Source organism: Lithobates pipiens, unplaced genomic scaffold (assembly GCF_037356315.1).
Source record: "Lithobates pipiens isolate NorthernLeopardFrog02 unplaced genomic scaffold, aLitPip1_a1.2 Scaffold_23, whole genome shotgun sequence".
NCBI lineage: Eukaryota > Metazoa > Chordata > Amphibia > Anura > Ranidae > Lithobates > Lithobates pipiens.
In genome coordinates this window covers 334180346-334196321 of record NW_027507785.1, presented here as the reverse complement: position 1 = coordinate 334196321, position 15976 = coordinate 334180346, and the positions used below count along the sequence as shown (strand labels likewise).

The following is a 15976-nucleotide window of genomic DNA, read 5'->3' as shown; positions in this document are numbered from 1 at the left end:
CTCTGATATAGATGTGAATGTGACTGTCTGACATATTTTGCCCACTCTCATCATGCCCCCCCCCCCCCCCCCTATAAATTCACATCGAATAGTATTGGGTAAATACCTCACATTTATTGACGAGTCCTACCTCCTTATCCCCCACCTTGGCGGGGTGATCCTGAGGGCAGTGACCTGGTGCTCATTTACGGCTAAAAGGAAAAAACGGGGGCCATTAGGGTCTCCAGTCCATCGCCACCTTCAGGAGCTGCCTCAGGAAAATCACACATCGCCTGCCAGGGGGCGCCATAACAGGTGCATTGCGAGGGGGGGGGGGCTGCGATTATCAGGAGGTGGCAGCCAACTCACAAATCCAAGATGGCAGCGTGGAAGTAAGGAAATAGTCTGCAAGCTTCGGGGTGTGGGGGAGACAGCATTGGACTGCATGGAGTAGTATACTTTTGGATTTTATTATAACCTACAGACAGGACTGGTGCAAGGATTTTTGACACCCTAGGCGAAACCTAATCATTTTGTCGCCCCTGTTGGCTCCACCCCTTACCCCACCCCCTTTGCCCTACCCATGTGACAGGAGGTGGCGCTTTTACAGGAAGCATTGGCTCTGCTTCCTCTAGCACTGGTTCCAGTGCTGCACTGCGACTCTAATTACACTACCGGTTGGATAGAGCAGCTGCCTGAAAGTTAGTTACATGCTGCAGCCTGCAGAGCAAGCAAACGTGGAGGGAAACCAGTGGCCGGGCACCCCTAGGCAGCAGTGCACCCTAGGCGGTTGCCTAGTTTGCCTAGTGGTAGCACCGGCCCTGCCTACAGATGGGGTCTCCCACTGCGGCCCGTGGGACGCACCCAGCCCGGCTGCAAGATTTTACCCGGCCTACAGCAACTCTGATGTGATGATAGCTTCTTATGGGAAGAGGGGGCTCTGATGTGAAAGTGTAAACTCTAAAGTGAAGGGAGCATTTGATGTGAAGGGGGGGGATCTGATATGAGGAGTGATGCGAAAAGGGGCTTCTGATGTGGAAGGGTATTTTTTTTTCTGATGTAATGGGGGTTTTCTGATGTGAAAAAAGGAGACTCCGATGAAAGGGGAGGGGGGGAGCTTTCCCCCTGATGAAGTCACGTGGTTGTGACGTCACGCGTCACTCGTGGAGATAAGTTTGTTTACATTTGCATTTTGTGAGTACCTCCATTGTTTTATTAATAAACACTACATACTGTTTAAAAATACTACACTATCCGGCACCCCCTTTCTTTCATTACTCCTGTATCCACCGAGGGACAAAGACAAACACAGAACCCACTTTGGACCAGGAATACAAGAGAGAAGAAGGAATTATTAGCAGGGTTTAGTTATATGCGGCTACCTCATTACCGCAAGGTAAGAGGCCACTTCTCACTTGTGTGTTCTTTACAGGATATACCTATTCCTCCAGAACTTCACTGTTTACACATTGGAATGTTTATCTTCACTGAGAAGAAAAGATTCTAATAGACTTTCATTCACAATCTGATTATATTGTGCACATTGCGGATTTGTTTGGATCAACTTTAGTGTACTGGAGCTGGTACTATTGGATTTTTCAGTGTATTTTCTGCACAGATTATCTGTATTTTGCACAGTTTTTGGGGTTTTTTGCATTTTGCACAAGATATATGCATTTTTGCACAGGTGTCTCGCACTTTGCACGGAGATATATTTATATTGCTATTTTGCACATTCCTGCAATTTATGTGTTTGTTTTCAATTTTGCACAAGTTATCTGTTTATTTGCACTGATTGGCTCATTTGCACTATTATACACCGAATATATATATATATACCCCAGTGCTTTTAGTCATTAATTTGTGGCACTTTGATATCAATCATATTATCTGGTTGTACCAGCAATAACATAACAGTGCTATTAGTAATTATTTTTTTTGCACGTTCATGTTCGATTGATTTATTTAATTTATATTTGTACTACTACCTTTAGCAACCTCTTTTTGTATTTACTGAGAACAGCGCCGCACCCCCCCCCCCCCCCCCCCCCATTCATTCTCATTGTCTGTGGGTACGGTCTGACCCACATTTGGCGGCTTGCAGCAGCTCCCTCTCTAGTCCCCCTTCTTCACACATGGTAGCGCAGGAATAATTATACATTATAAATGGGGGGCTTTCGATGTGAAAGGGGGGGCTCTGATGTAATGGGGGGTTTCCAATGTGAAAGGGGGACTCTGATGTAATGGGGGGTTTACAAAGTGAAATGTATGTAATGGGGGGGGGCTTTCGATGTGAAAGGGGGATTCTGATGTAATGGGGGGTTTCCAATATGAAATGGGGGGGCTTTCGATGTGAAAGGGGGATTCTGATGTAATGGGGGGTTTCCAATATGAAAGGGGGACTCTGATGGAAGGGGGGGGGGGGCTTCCAATGTGAAAGGGGGACTCTGATCTAATGGGGGGGCTTTCGATGTGAAAGGGGGACTCTGATGGAAGGGGGGCTGCTTCCAATGTGAAAGGGGGGCTCTGATGTAATGGGGGACACTGATGTGAACAGAGGACGGAGGCCACTAAAGTAACGGGGGAATTCTGATGGAAGTGGGGTTCTGATGTGAGAAAAGGGGAATCTGATGAGAGTGGGGGCTGTCTGACGTGAAAGGGGGAATTCATGGGGTAATTCTGATGGGGGGTACTTTTGAAAGGGGAGGGGGCCCTGAAGTAATGGGGGGCTTCTGAAATGAAAGTGTAACTCTAAAGTGAAAAAGGCTTCTGATGTGAAAGGGGGGCTCTGATGAACTGGGGTACTCAGAGGAGGGGGAGGGGGTCTGAAGTAATGTGGGAATTCTGATGGAAGGGGGCTTCTGATGTGTAAGGGGGGCTCTGATATGAGGAGGGTGGCTCTGATGCGAAAAGGGATTTTCTCATGTGAAAAGGAGACTCTGATGAAAGGGAAGGGGACTTTGAAGTAATGGGGGGGCTTTCGATGTGAAAGGGGGACTCTGATGGAAGGGGGGGCTTCAAATGTGAAAGGGAGACTCTGATGTAATGGGGGGCTTTCAATCTGAAAGGGGGACTCTGATGGATGGGGGGGGCTTTCGATGTGAAAGGGGGACTCTGATGTAATGGGGGGTTTCCAATGTGAAAGGGGGACTCTGATGTAATGGGGGGTTTCCAATATGAAAGGAGGACTCTGATGGAAGGGGGGGGGCTTTCAATGTGAAAGGGGGACTCTGATGTAATGGGGGACACTGATGTGAACAGAAGACGGAGGCCACTAAAGTAACGGGGGAATTCTGATGGAAGTGGGGTTCTGATGTGAGAAAAGGGGAATCTGATGAAAGTGGGGGCTGTCTGACGTGAAAGGGGGAATTAATGGGGGATTTCTGATGGGGGGGTACTGTTGAAAGGGGAGGGGGCCCTGAAGTAATGGGGGGCTTCTGGAGTGAAAGGGGGCTCTGATGTGAAAGTGTAACTCTAAAGTGGAAAAGGCTTCTGATGTGAAAGGGGGGCTCTGATGAACTGGGGTACTCTGATGTGAACAGAGGAGGGGGAGGGGGGGAGGGGGTCTGAAGTAATGTGGGAATTCTGATAGAAGGGGGCTTCTGATGTGTAAGGGGGGCTCTGATATGAGGAGGGTGGTTTTGATGCGAAAAGGGGCTTCTGATGTGAAAGGGGATTTTCTCATGTGAAAAGGAGACCCTGATGAAAGGGGAGGGGACTCTGAAGTAATGGGGGGGCTTTCGATGTGAAAGGGGGACTCTGATGGAAGGGGGGGGGCTTCAAATGTGAAAGGGGGACTCTGATGTAATGGGGGGCTTTCAATGTGAAAGGGGGACTCTGATGGAAGGGGGGGTTTCCAATGTGAAAGGGGGACTCTGATGGAAGGGGGGGTTTCCAATGTGAAAGGGGGACTCTGATGGATGGGGGGGCTTTCGATGTGAAAGGGGGACTCTGATGTAATGGGGGGTTTCCAATGTGAAAGGGGGACTCTGATGTAATGGGGGGTTTCCAATATGAAAGGGGGACTCTGATGGAAGGGGGGGGCTTCCAATGTGAAAGGGGGACTCTGATGTAATGGGGGGGCTTTCGATGTGAAAGGGGGACTCTGATGGAAGGGGGGCTGCTTCCAATGTGAAAGGAGGGCTCTGATGTAATGGGGGACACTGATGTGAACAGAGGACGGAGGCCACTAAAGTAACGGGGGAATTCTGATGGAAGTGGGGTTCTGATGTGAGAAAAGGGGAATCTGATGAAAGTGGGGGCTGTCTGACGTGAAAGGGGGAATTAATGGGGGATTTCTGATGGGGGGGTACTGTTGAAAGGGGAGGGGGCCCTGAAGTAATGGGGGGCTTCTGAAGTGAAAGTGTAACTCTAAAGTGAAGGAGGCTTCTGATGTGAAAGGGGGGCTCTGATGAACTGGGGTACTCTGATGTGAACATATGAGGGGGAGGGGGTCTGAAGTAATGTGGGAATTCTGATGGAAGGGGGCTTCTGATGTGTAAGGGGGGCTCTGATATGAGGAGGGTGGCTCTGATGCGAAAAGGGGCTTCTGATGTGAAAGGGGATTTTCTCATGTGAAAAGGAGACCCTGATGAAAGGGGAGGGGACTCTGAAGTAATGGGGGGGCTTTCGATGTGAAAGGGGGACTCTGATGGAAAGGGGGGCTTCAAATGTGAAAGGGGGACTCTGATGTAATGGGGGCTTTCAATGTGAAAGGGGGACTCTGATGGAAGGGGGGGTTTCCAATGTGAAAGGGGGACTTTGATGGATGGGGGGGGCTTTCGATGTGAAAGGGGGACTCTGATGTAATGGGGGGTTTCCAATATGAAAGGGGGACTCTGATGGAAGGGGGGGCTTCCAATGTGAAAGGGGGACTCTGATGTAATGGGGGGCTTTCGATGTGAAAGGGGGACTCTGATGGAAGGGGGGCTGCTTCCAATGTGAAAGGGGGGCTCTGATGTAATGGGGGACACTGATGTGAACAGAGGATGGAGGCCACTAAAGTAACGGGGGAATTCTGATGGAAGTGGGGTTCTGATGTGAGAAAAGGGGAATCTGATGAAAGTGGGGGCTGTCTGACGTGAAAGGGGGAATTAATGGGGGATTTCTGATGGGGGGTACTGTTGAAAGGGGAGGGGGCCCTGAAGTAATGGGGGGCTTCTGAAGTGAAAGTGTAACTCTAAAGTGAAGGAGGCTTCTGATGTGAAAGGGGGGCTCTGATGAACTGGGGTACTCTGATGTGAACAGAGGAGGGGGAGGGGGGGAGGGGGTCTGAAGTAATGTGGGAATTCTGATGGAAGGGGGCTTCTGATGTGTAAGGGGGGCTCTGATATGAGGAGGGTGGCTCTGATGCGAAAGGGGCTTCTGATGTGAAAGGGGATTTTCTCATGTGAAAAGGAGACTCTGATGAAAGGGGAGGGGACTTTGAAGTAATGGGGGGGCTTTCGATGTGAAAGGGGGACTCTGATGGAAGGGGGGGGCTTCAAATGTGAAAGAGGGACTCTGAAGTAATGGGGGGTTTCGAAGTTAAAGGGGGACTCTGATGTAATGGGGGGCTTTCAATGTGAAAGGGGGACTCTGATGTAATGGGGGGTTTCCAATGTGAAAGAGGGCCTCTGATGTAATGGGGGGTTTCCAATGTGAAAGGGGGACTCTGATGTAATGGGAGGCTTTCGATGTGAAAGGGGGACTCTGATGTAATGGGGGGTTTCCAATGTGAAAGAGGGCCTCTGATGTAATGGGGGGTTTCCAATGTGAAAGGGGGACTCTGATGTAATGGGAGGCTTTCGATGTGAAAGGGGGACTCTGATGTAATGGGGGGCTTTCAATGTGAAAGGGGGACTCTGATGTAATGGGGGGTTTCCAATGTGAAAGAGGGCCTCTGATGTAATGGGGGGTTTCCAATGTGAAAGGGGAACTCTGATGTAATGGGGAGGTTTCGATGTAAAAGGGGGGCTCTAATGGAAGGGGGGGCTTCCAAAGTGAAAGGGGGACTTTGATGTAATGGGGGGCTTTCGATGTGAAAAGGGAACTCTGATGGAAAGGGGGGGGGCTGATTCCAATGTGAAAGGGGGGCTCTGATGTAATGGGGGACACTGATGTGAACAGAGGACGGAGGCCACTAAAGTAATGGGGGAATTCTGATGGAAGTGGGGTTCTGATGTGAAAAAGAGGGCTCTGATAAAAGGGAGGGGGAGGGGGTCTGATGTGAAAGAGGGACACTGAATTAATGGGGTAATTCTGATGGAGGGGGGTACTGTTGAAAAGGGAGGGGGCTCTGAAGTAATGGGGGGGGGGGGGGTCTGAAGTGAAAGGGGCTCTGATGACCTGAGGTAATCTGATGTGATTGGAGGAGGGGGGGGGTCTGAAGTAATGGGGGGATTCTGATGAAAGGGGGGTTCTGATGTGAAAAAAGGGGACTCTGATAAGGGGGGGGGGGCTGTCGGATGTGAAAGGGGGACACTGAAAACCGGATTTCAGTACGGGGGTTCCAGTCGTCCCCCCCATACCCCCCGGAGCTGTACACGGCGGGATGTCACCTCCAGAAGCACGCACTTGCTCGCACACAGAATCGGGAGGCATTAAACGGCGTCGGGCTCCCATTAGCATGACACAATAGGAGGGCGATAGGAAAACCTGTCGGGGGCCCCGGGGGAACTAAAGAAAAAATGACACTTCATTTCCATGCAAATGACACGGTGTGGTGAGCGCCTCCCGGAGGACTCCGGCACTGGGAGGGGAAAGGGATTTGCTGCAAGAAAGTACCTTTTTCAGATTAATCCACTGCTTGAAGTAATCTGCGACCTGCAGTCCTAAATATTCACACTGGCCGGGCAGCCTGCGGGTACAAGAGAGACAAGAGCGCCGTTACACTCAGCCGGATTAGCGGCACACATTAACCCCTTACATGCCCCCCTCCCCCATACACAATCCCAATCATTACACTCATACTACAACCCTTCATTATAACGCTACAAAACATGGCGGCCAGAGGAACTACAAGACCCAGCATGTCCCAGGACAAGGATCGCACAATATCCGGGACCTGCTGAGACTTTTAGTTCCTCGTCAGCTGAAAGCAAAGATACAAAGTGACAGAACATGATTACAATGTTACAAAAAGCCTTTCATGGTTATATAAACCCGAAATCTATTTCCAGTATGTCTGACATCATAAAATGATGTATACAGATGTCTTAAAGGGGAACTCCGGGATAAAAAAATTCCATCGGTCATGTGACATCTTCTGGAACCTTTGTGTATTTCTTCCAGATCTCTGCAGTGATCCCGTGCGAGACTTCCTGTAATAAAGACCGCCCACTGCTGCCCTCTCTCCTTGTGTAGGGGGACTGGTCTGGTCTCCACCCCCTCTTGTCGTTTTCTGTAGTGGGTGGAGCCTTATATGCCCCTCCCACAGCTCTGCTCTCTCCTTGTGTAGGGGGACTAGTCTCGTCTCCGCCCCCTTCCTGCAGCTTTCTGCAGTGGGTGGAGCCTTACAGGAACCTCCCACAGCTCTGCTCCCTCTCCCCTTGTGTAGGGTGACTGGTCTTGTCTCCGCCCCTCCTGCAGATTTCTGTAGTGGGTGGAGCCTTATAGCCCCTTCCACAGCTCTGCTCTCTCTCTCTCTCCTTGTGTAGGGGGGCTTGTCGTCTCTGCTCCCCCCTGCAGTTTTCTGTAGTGGGTGGAGCCTTATAAGCCCCTCCCACAGCCCTGCTCTCTCTCTCCTTGTGTAGGGGGGCTTGTCGTCTCTGCTTCCCCCCTGCAGTTTTCTGTAGTGGGTGGAGCCTTATAAGCCCCTCCCACAGCCCTGCTCTCTCTCTCTCTCTCTCCTTGTAAAGGATGACTGGTCTTGTCTCCACCCCCTCCTGAAGATTTCTGTAGTGGGTGGAGCCTTTTGGCCCCTCCGACAGCTCTGCTCTCTCTCCCCTTGTGTAGGGTGACTAGTCTTGTCTCCGCCCCCTCCTGCAGCTTTCTGAAGTGGGTGGAGCCTTATAGGCCCCTCCCACAGCTCTGCTCTCTCTCTCTCTCTCTCTCTCTCTCCCCTTGTGTAGGGTGACTGGTCCTGTGCACACCTTCTCCTGCAGTTTCTGTAGTGGGTGGAGCATTCCAGGCCCCTCCCACAGCTCTTCTCTCTCTCTCCTTGTACAGGGGGACTGGTGTGGCCTCCGCCCCCCTCCTGTAGTTTTTCTGTAGTGGGTGGAGCCTGCTGGTCCCTCCCACAGCTCTGCTCTCTGCACAAACTACATACAACACAGTGATGATATCACGGCTGTATTTACAAGGTAATATCTGGGTTTGACGAGGTATTTCGAAAGGGGATTTATATTCTTTGTGGCTAATGAAGAATGTAAAAAAGAAAAATGTCATGCCCGGGGGTTCAGCTTTAAAGAGGACCTGTCAATAGAAGACAGTACAAAATATCATTATGAGGTAACAGCAGGCAATGAAAAACACCAAGAGATACCACTGGCTTTACAGCATGGGGTATAGTGTACAGGGTCTGTTTTGGGGGCTTTCAGCTCCTCAGTGATACCTGCTGAGCTGTATACCAGCACCTCAGTGATACCTGCACAGCTGTATACCAGCACCTCAGTGATACCTGCACAGCTGTATACCAGCACCTCAGTGATACACAGCTGTATACCAGCACCTCAGTGATACCTGCACAGCTGTATACCAGCACCTCAGTGATACCTGCTGAGCTGTATACCAGCACCTCAGTGATACCTGCTGAGCTGTATACCAGCACCTCAGTGATACCTGCTGAGCTGTATACCAGCACCTCAGTGATACCTGCACAGCTGTATACCAGCACCTCAGTGATACCTGCACAGCTGTATACCAGCACCTCAGTGATACCTGCTGAGCTGTATACCAGCACCTCAGTGATACCTGCTGAGCTGTATACCAGCACCTCAGTGATACCTGCTGAGCTGTATACCAGCACCTCAGTGATACCTGCTGAGCTGTATACCAGCAAATCAGTGATACCTGCACAGCTGTATACCAGCACCTCGGTGATACCTGCACAGCTGTATACCAGCACCTCGGTGATACCTGCACAGCTGTATACCAGCACCTCAGTGATACCTTGCTGAGCTGTATACCAGCACCTCAGTGATACCTGCTGAGCTGTATACCAGCACCTCAGTGATACCTGCTGAGCTGTATACCAGCAAATCAGTGATACCTGCACAGCTGTATACCAGCACCTCAACGATACTTGCTGAGCCTGTATACCAGCACCTCAACGATACCTGCTGAGCTGTATGCCAGCTCCTCAACGATACCTGCTGAGCTGTATACCAGCACCTCAGTGATACCTGCTGAGCTGTATACCAGCACCTCAGTGATACCTGCTGAGCTGTATACCAGCACCTCAGTGATACCTGCTGAGCTGTATACCAGCACCTCAACGATACCTGCTGAGCTGTATACCAGCACCTCAACGATACTTGCTGAGCTGTATACCAGCACCTCAGTGATACCTGCTGAGCTGTATACCAGCACCTCAGTGATACCTGCACAGCTGTATACCAGCACCTCAGTGATACCTGCACAGCTGTATACCAGCACCTCAGTGATGCCTGCTGAGCTGTATACCAGCACCTCAGTGATACCTGCTGAGCTGTATACCAGCACCTCAACGATACCTGCTGAGCTGTATGCCAGCTCCTCAACGATACCTGCTGAGCTGTATGCCAGCTCCTCAACGATACCTGCTGAGCTGTATACCAGCACCTCAACGATACTTGCTGAGCTGTATACCAGCACCTCAACGATACCTGCTGAGCTGTATGCCAGCTCCTCAACGATACCTGCTGAGCTGTATACCAGCACCTCAGTGATACCTGCTGAGCTGTATACCAGCACCTCAGTGATACCCGCTGAGCTGTATACCAGCACCTCAGTGATACCTGCTGAGCTGTATACCAGTACCTCAGTGATACCTGCTGAGCTGTATACCAGCACCTCAGTGATACCTGCTGAGCTGTATACCAGCAAATCAGTGATACCTGCCGAGCTGTATACCAGCACCTCAGTGATACCTGCTGAGCTGTATACCAGCACCTCAGTGATACCTGCTGAGCTGTATACCAACATCTCAGCGATACCTGCTGAGCTGTATACCAGCACCTCAGTGATACCTGCTGAGCTGTATACCAACATCTCAGCGATACCTGCTGAGCTGTATACCAGCACCTCAGCGATACCTGCTGAGCTGTATACCAGCACCTCAGGGATACCTGCTGCATCAAATCCTCAGACAGTTCTTTGCTGCTCTTTCTCTTTTCCATGCTCCGTGCAGCACAGAGACACACAACAGAAAGGATGAGACAATTTTTCACCATTGTAACTTGTTGCCGGTGTGATTTCTAAATTATCAACGCCGGTGAGTTTAATTACAAATTACAGGAGAATCACAAACTTTTTTCCTCCCTTTTTTTTTCTGATACAAACAAAAGAAGTAAACATGAGAATGCCTAAACATTTGTAATTGCAACTATTTTCTGAGCGAAGAGGTTGTGGTCTCTATAACTTGCCTACAGAATAAATCATATTCACCGATTTGGGGGATTTTCAGCAAAGAAATGGAGCAGAATACATTTTGGCCTCAATTTCTGAAGCATAATTATTAATTTGCAAAATTTTAGAATAGAAAGAAACTTTTTTTTTTTTTTTTTCAAAATTTTAAATCTTTTTTCATTTATATAGCAAAAAAATAAAAAAACCAGGTGGTGATCAAATGCCACCAAAAGAAAATGTTATCTTTCCCAAAACAATGATACAAATGTCATTTGGGTACCGTGTTGCATTCAAAGTGTGACGGCGGTGAAAGCTGAAAATTGGCCTGGGCAGGAAGGGGGTGAAAGTGGCCTTTACTGAAGGGGTTAAGAAACTGTGCTGTACTACCTGGAAGCATTAATTGACCCCCCAAATACATAAAAGTGAGCTTTTAGCAAAAACAGAAGTGTAAGTATTTTTCCTGATCTGTAAAAATCAAAAAGAGTTGGCGGAATAAAGCGCTCTCACATTTCACATTCGACTCTGAATTCCCCGGTAGCCAATAATATTAATCTGATGAATAATGACAGGAGCTCGCCGCCTGGAAGAGCCGGACTTCCTTGTAGAGCTCAGGAACCTTCTTCCAGCGTCTGACCCTCCACAGAATACAGGATGGAAGCTGATCAATGATTGATACACTTATCTGGTGTGTGGGGGGGGGGGGGGGCACCCAGAGAGGGTCAGATAGTTATTTTTCTAATTTCAAGGAAAATTGTTCATTAGCCATGAATTTCACCACCTCCACTCTCCTCAATCCTGAGATCACAGGGGAGGACTCGGCTCCATCAAGGGAATGCAATGCTATGGAAGGTTGTCAGAGACTGCAGACATAGTACAGGAGATGGTCAGAGACTGCAGGAGATGATCAGAGACTGCAGACATAGTACAGGAGATGATCAGAGACTGCAGACATAGTACAGGAGATGATCAGAGACTGCAGACATAGTACAGGAGATGATCAGAGACTGCAGACATAGTACAGGAGATGATCAGAGACTGCAGACATAGTACAGGAGACGATCAGAGACTGTAGACATAGTACAGGAGATGGTCAGAGACTGCAGACATAATACAGGAGACGATCAGAGACTGTAGACATAGTACAGGAGACGATCAGAGACTGTAGACATAGTACAAGAGATGGTCAGAGACTGCAGACATAATACAGGAGATGATCAGAGACTGCAGACATAATACAGGAGATGGTCAGAGACTGCAGACATAGTACAGGAGATGATCAGAGACTGCAGACATAATACAGGAGACGATCAGAGACTGCAGACATAATACAGGAGACGATCAGAGACTGCAGACATAGTACAGGAGACGATCAGAGACTGCAGACATAGTACAGGAGAGGATCAGAGACTGCAGACATAATACAGGAGATGGTCAGAGACTGCAGACATAGTACAGGAGATGATCAGAGACTGCAGACATAATACAGGAGACGATCAGAGACTGCAGACATAATACAGGAGACGATCAGAGACTGCAGACATAGTACAGGAGACGATCAGAGACTGCAGACATAGTACAGGAGAGGATCAGAGACTGCAGACATAATACAGGAGATGGTCAGAGACTGCAGACATAATACAGGAGATGGTCAGAGACTGCAGACATAATACAGGAGATGATCAGAGACTGCAGACATAGTACAGGAGACGATCAGAGACTGCAGACATAATACAGGAGATGGTCAGAGACTGCAGACATAATACAGGAGACGATCAGAGACTGTAGACATAGTACAGGAGACGATCAGAGACTGTAGACATAGTACAGGAGATGGTCAGAGACTGCAGACATAATACAGGAGATGATCAGAGACTGCAAACATAATACAGGAGATGGTCAGAGACTGCAGACATAGTACAGGAGATGGTCAGAGACTGCAGACATAATACAGGAGACGATCAGAGACTGCAGACATAGTACAGGAGACGATCAGAGACTGCAGACATAGTACAGGAGACGATCAGAGACTGCAGACATAGTACAGGAGACGATCAGAGACTGCAGACATAGTACAGGAGACGATCAGAGACTGTAGACATAGTACAGGAGATGATCAGAGACTGCAGACATAATACAGGAGATGGTCAGAGACTGCAGACATAATACAGGAGACGATCAGAGACTGCAGACATAGTACAGGAGACGATCAGAGACTGCAGACATAGTACAGGAGACGATCAGAGACTGTAGACATAGTACAGGAGATGGTCAGAGACTGCAGACATAATACAGGAGATGGTCAGAGACTGCAGACATAGTACAGGAGACGATCAGAGACTGCAGACATAGTACAGGAGACGATCAGAGACTGTAGACATAGTACAGGAGATGATCAGAGACTGCAGACATAATACAGGAGACGATCAGAGACTGCAGACATAGTACAGAAGACGATCAGAGACTGTAGACATAGTACAGGAGATGGTCAGAGACTGCAGACATAATACAGGAGATGGTCAGAGACTGCAGACATAGTACAGGAGATGGTCAGAGACTGTAGACATAGTACAGGAGATGATCAGAGACTGCAGACATAGTACAGGAGACGATCAGAGACTGTAGACACAGTACAGGAGATGATCAGAGACTGCAGACATGCTGACTGTTGGGTGCTGGGATCATTACATGACACTGTTAGAGATCACTGCTATTAAAGAGTCTACATTTCTTGCTTTGCACAGCCCGACGTAAAGTTTCTTGCGGCACATTTGATATTTCTCTCAGCAGAGCCATTAAAAAGATCAGAGGAATAAAAAAACATAAAAGGAAGAAAAAGATGGACAGCAATGAGGAGACATAAGATGGTGTGAGAAAAATAAACCGAACCATTAACTGCTGGAAGTCAGTCTGAAGAATATTTTCACTGGTTCGGGATCTACTGTAGATAAGTAAACCCCAGACTTAAGTCTGAAGGGGCCCCCAAGGGCCACAAAATCAAAACGCATTTCTAGAAGACGTCCCGTCTATTTCCACACCTCCATGTGGCAGCTCAGAGAACTCTCACAACATCAATTTCTGGTAACTTTCTCACATTAAAGACGACTCTATTGTAGTTTGTGTTTCCTAACATTAGCTACCAAATCAGACCTGCGCCCCCCTCCTCCCCGGTCACGGCAAATCCCACAACAGCCAGGAAAGAGACGGCCGCTTCATAATGGCAGCTTGTCTCTCCTCTGAGGACTCTATCCAGACATGAGAGATGCAGAGGCTGACACACCCCTCCCCCCCTGCACTCCTCGTGCCGCTGTTGGTCTCTGGAACGTGCTCAGAGTCAGGACAAGCTGCCGGTATGAAATGCCCGTCTCCTTCCCAGCTGTTGTCGGATTTTCTAGGGTAATGCCACATACACACAATCGGAATTTTGGTCGGAAAAAAGCTCTGATGGTTTTCCCGATGGAATTCCGACGGGATTTCACACAAGCCGTCTTGCTTACACATGGTCACACCAAATTCCGACCGTCAAGAACGCGGCGACGTACAACACGTACGAAGGGAGTAGAAAAAGGAAGTTCAATAGCCAGTAGCCAATAGCTTCCATCTCCTAGTTGAATCTGAGCGTGCGTGAGTTTTTGCACGTCGGAATTGCATACACACGATAGGGCTGGGGAAAAAAAACGATTTAAATCTTGAACCAAGTTGAGAGGTCAAATCGATTCAAAATTTCAGTAAATCGATTTTTTTTAGACTTTTTTTTTTTTTTTTCTCCAGGATCGGCACTGAAAACAAAAAAAAAAGTAAAAAAAAAATAGATTTGCTGAAATTTTGAATCAATTTGACCTCTCAACTCGATTCAAGAAGGCCGGACGCCGCGGACTAGGCCGAAACCGCGGCCTCGCCTAATAACTCCTGCCTGCAGATCCTCAGGACCGGTGTTCTGCCATATAGTGTCCGGCCATCTAGAAGTGTCCGCCCCGTACTGCGCGGTACGGAGCAGAAGGAACTTCGGAAAATCCCAGAAGATGAACGGCGCCTGCGCCGTGATTTCGAGGTGCAAGACCCACCATCCAAGTGGACATAGGGCTGCACATATTGGAGGGCCCCTCGCTTCGCTCGCCACGCTTCAGGCACCGCCTCGCTGCGCTCGGCTCTTTTTATTCTAACTCTATGTCCACTTGGATGGTGGGGCTAGAACCTGGACTCACGGCGCCGTTCATCTTCGGCTATTTTTGGAATTTGTGCATCCTGTGTACTGTGCATGCGCAGTACACAGCGGCCACTATCCGATGGGGGACATTGTGTGATAGTACACCGGCGCGGTGTCCATCAAAAAGAAAAGAAAAACACGATTCGAATTGTGAATCAAGTTTTTTTTTTTTTTTTTTTTTTTTTTTTTAATCGCTGATTTATTTATTTTTTTAAATCTCCCAGATCTAAAACACAAACGCATTTTCGGATAGGAACTTTCTCTGACCGAAAAATTGAGAACCTGTTCTCAATCTTTTGGTGGCCGAAATTCGGCCATCAAAAGTCCGATGGAGCGTACACAACATCGCATTTTCCGACCAAAAGTTCACATCGGTCTTTTGCTGGCCAAATTTCCGATCTCGTGTGTAGGGGGCAATAGAAAGCACCCAGCAACATGGGGCAAAAGTACTATATGTATTTTTTTTTTACCATAGAGGACAGAAAAGTTAAAGTATAACTAAATGCAAAACTTTTTTTCTTTTTTTGTTTTGGACGGCGTTGAGAGGGATTAGGACACCGGTCAGGTTTTGCATTGTGGGGAGAAAAACTGCTTCTTCAGTGCAACCACCAACTCCAGCGCTCCAACCACCAACACACCAGGCTGCTTACCAGAGGCCTAGACCTCTTTACAGGAGATCCCTGATGGATGGCTGGATGGATGGATGGATGGCTGGATGGATGGATGGCTGGCTGGATGGATGGATGGCTGGATGGATGGATGGACGGCTGTCTGGATGGATGGCTGGCTGGATGGATGGCTGGCTGGCTGGATGGATGGATGGATGGCTGGATGGCTGGATGGATGGCTGGATGGATGGCTGGATGGATGGATGGATGGATGGATGGCTGGATGGATGGATGGCTGGATGGATGGATGGCTGGCTGGATGGATGGCTGGATGGCTGGATGGATGGCTGGATGGATGGCTGGATGGATGGCTGGATGGATGGATGGATGGCTGGATGGATGGATGGATGGCTGGATGGATGGATGGCTTTTCCCCTCATTCTGAACGGTAATGGCAACATTTAGCACAATTTCACCTCATAAAACGAGAAAGACCAAAAGAATCTCCACATTGTAGTAAGTCCAAAACCATCAAGTAAAAGAAAATGGTAAATACTCACAAACAAGAAAGAAAATAAACAGATCACAAAAAGCCGCCGCTCGTCCGAGAGAGCACGATGGTGTCTCAGCTCTGCTCCATCCAACGCGCTTCATCCTA

General features: G+C 48.7%; 1 protein-coding gene across 1 annotated transcript in view; it reads right to left on the bottom strand.

Annotated features, from left to right (window-relative positions):
• ERI3 (ERI1 exoribonuclease family member 3) overlaps positions 1-15976 on the bottom strand; it is a gene marked incomplete in the record, with an annotated part of 403278 nt that overhangs the window by 258608 nt on the left and 128694 nt on the right. Inside the window, 1 exon segment of the mRNA XM_077450748.1 lies at positions 6745-6817. Coding sequence (XP_077306874.1) covers positions 6745-6817 — 73 coding nt within the window.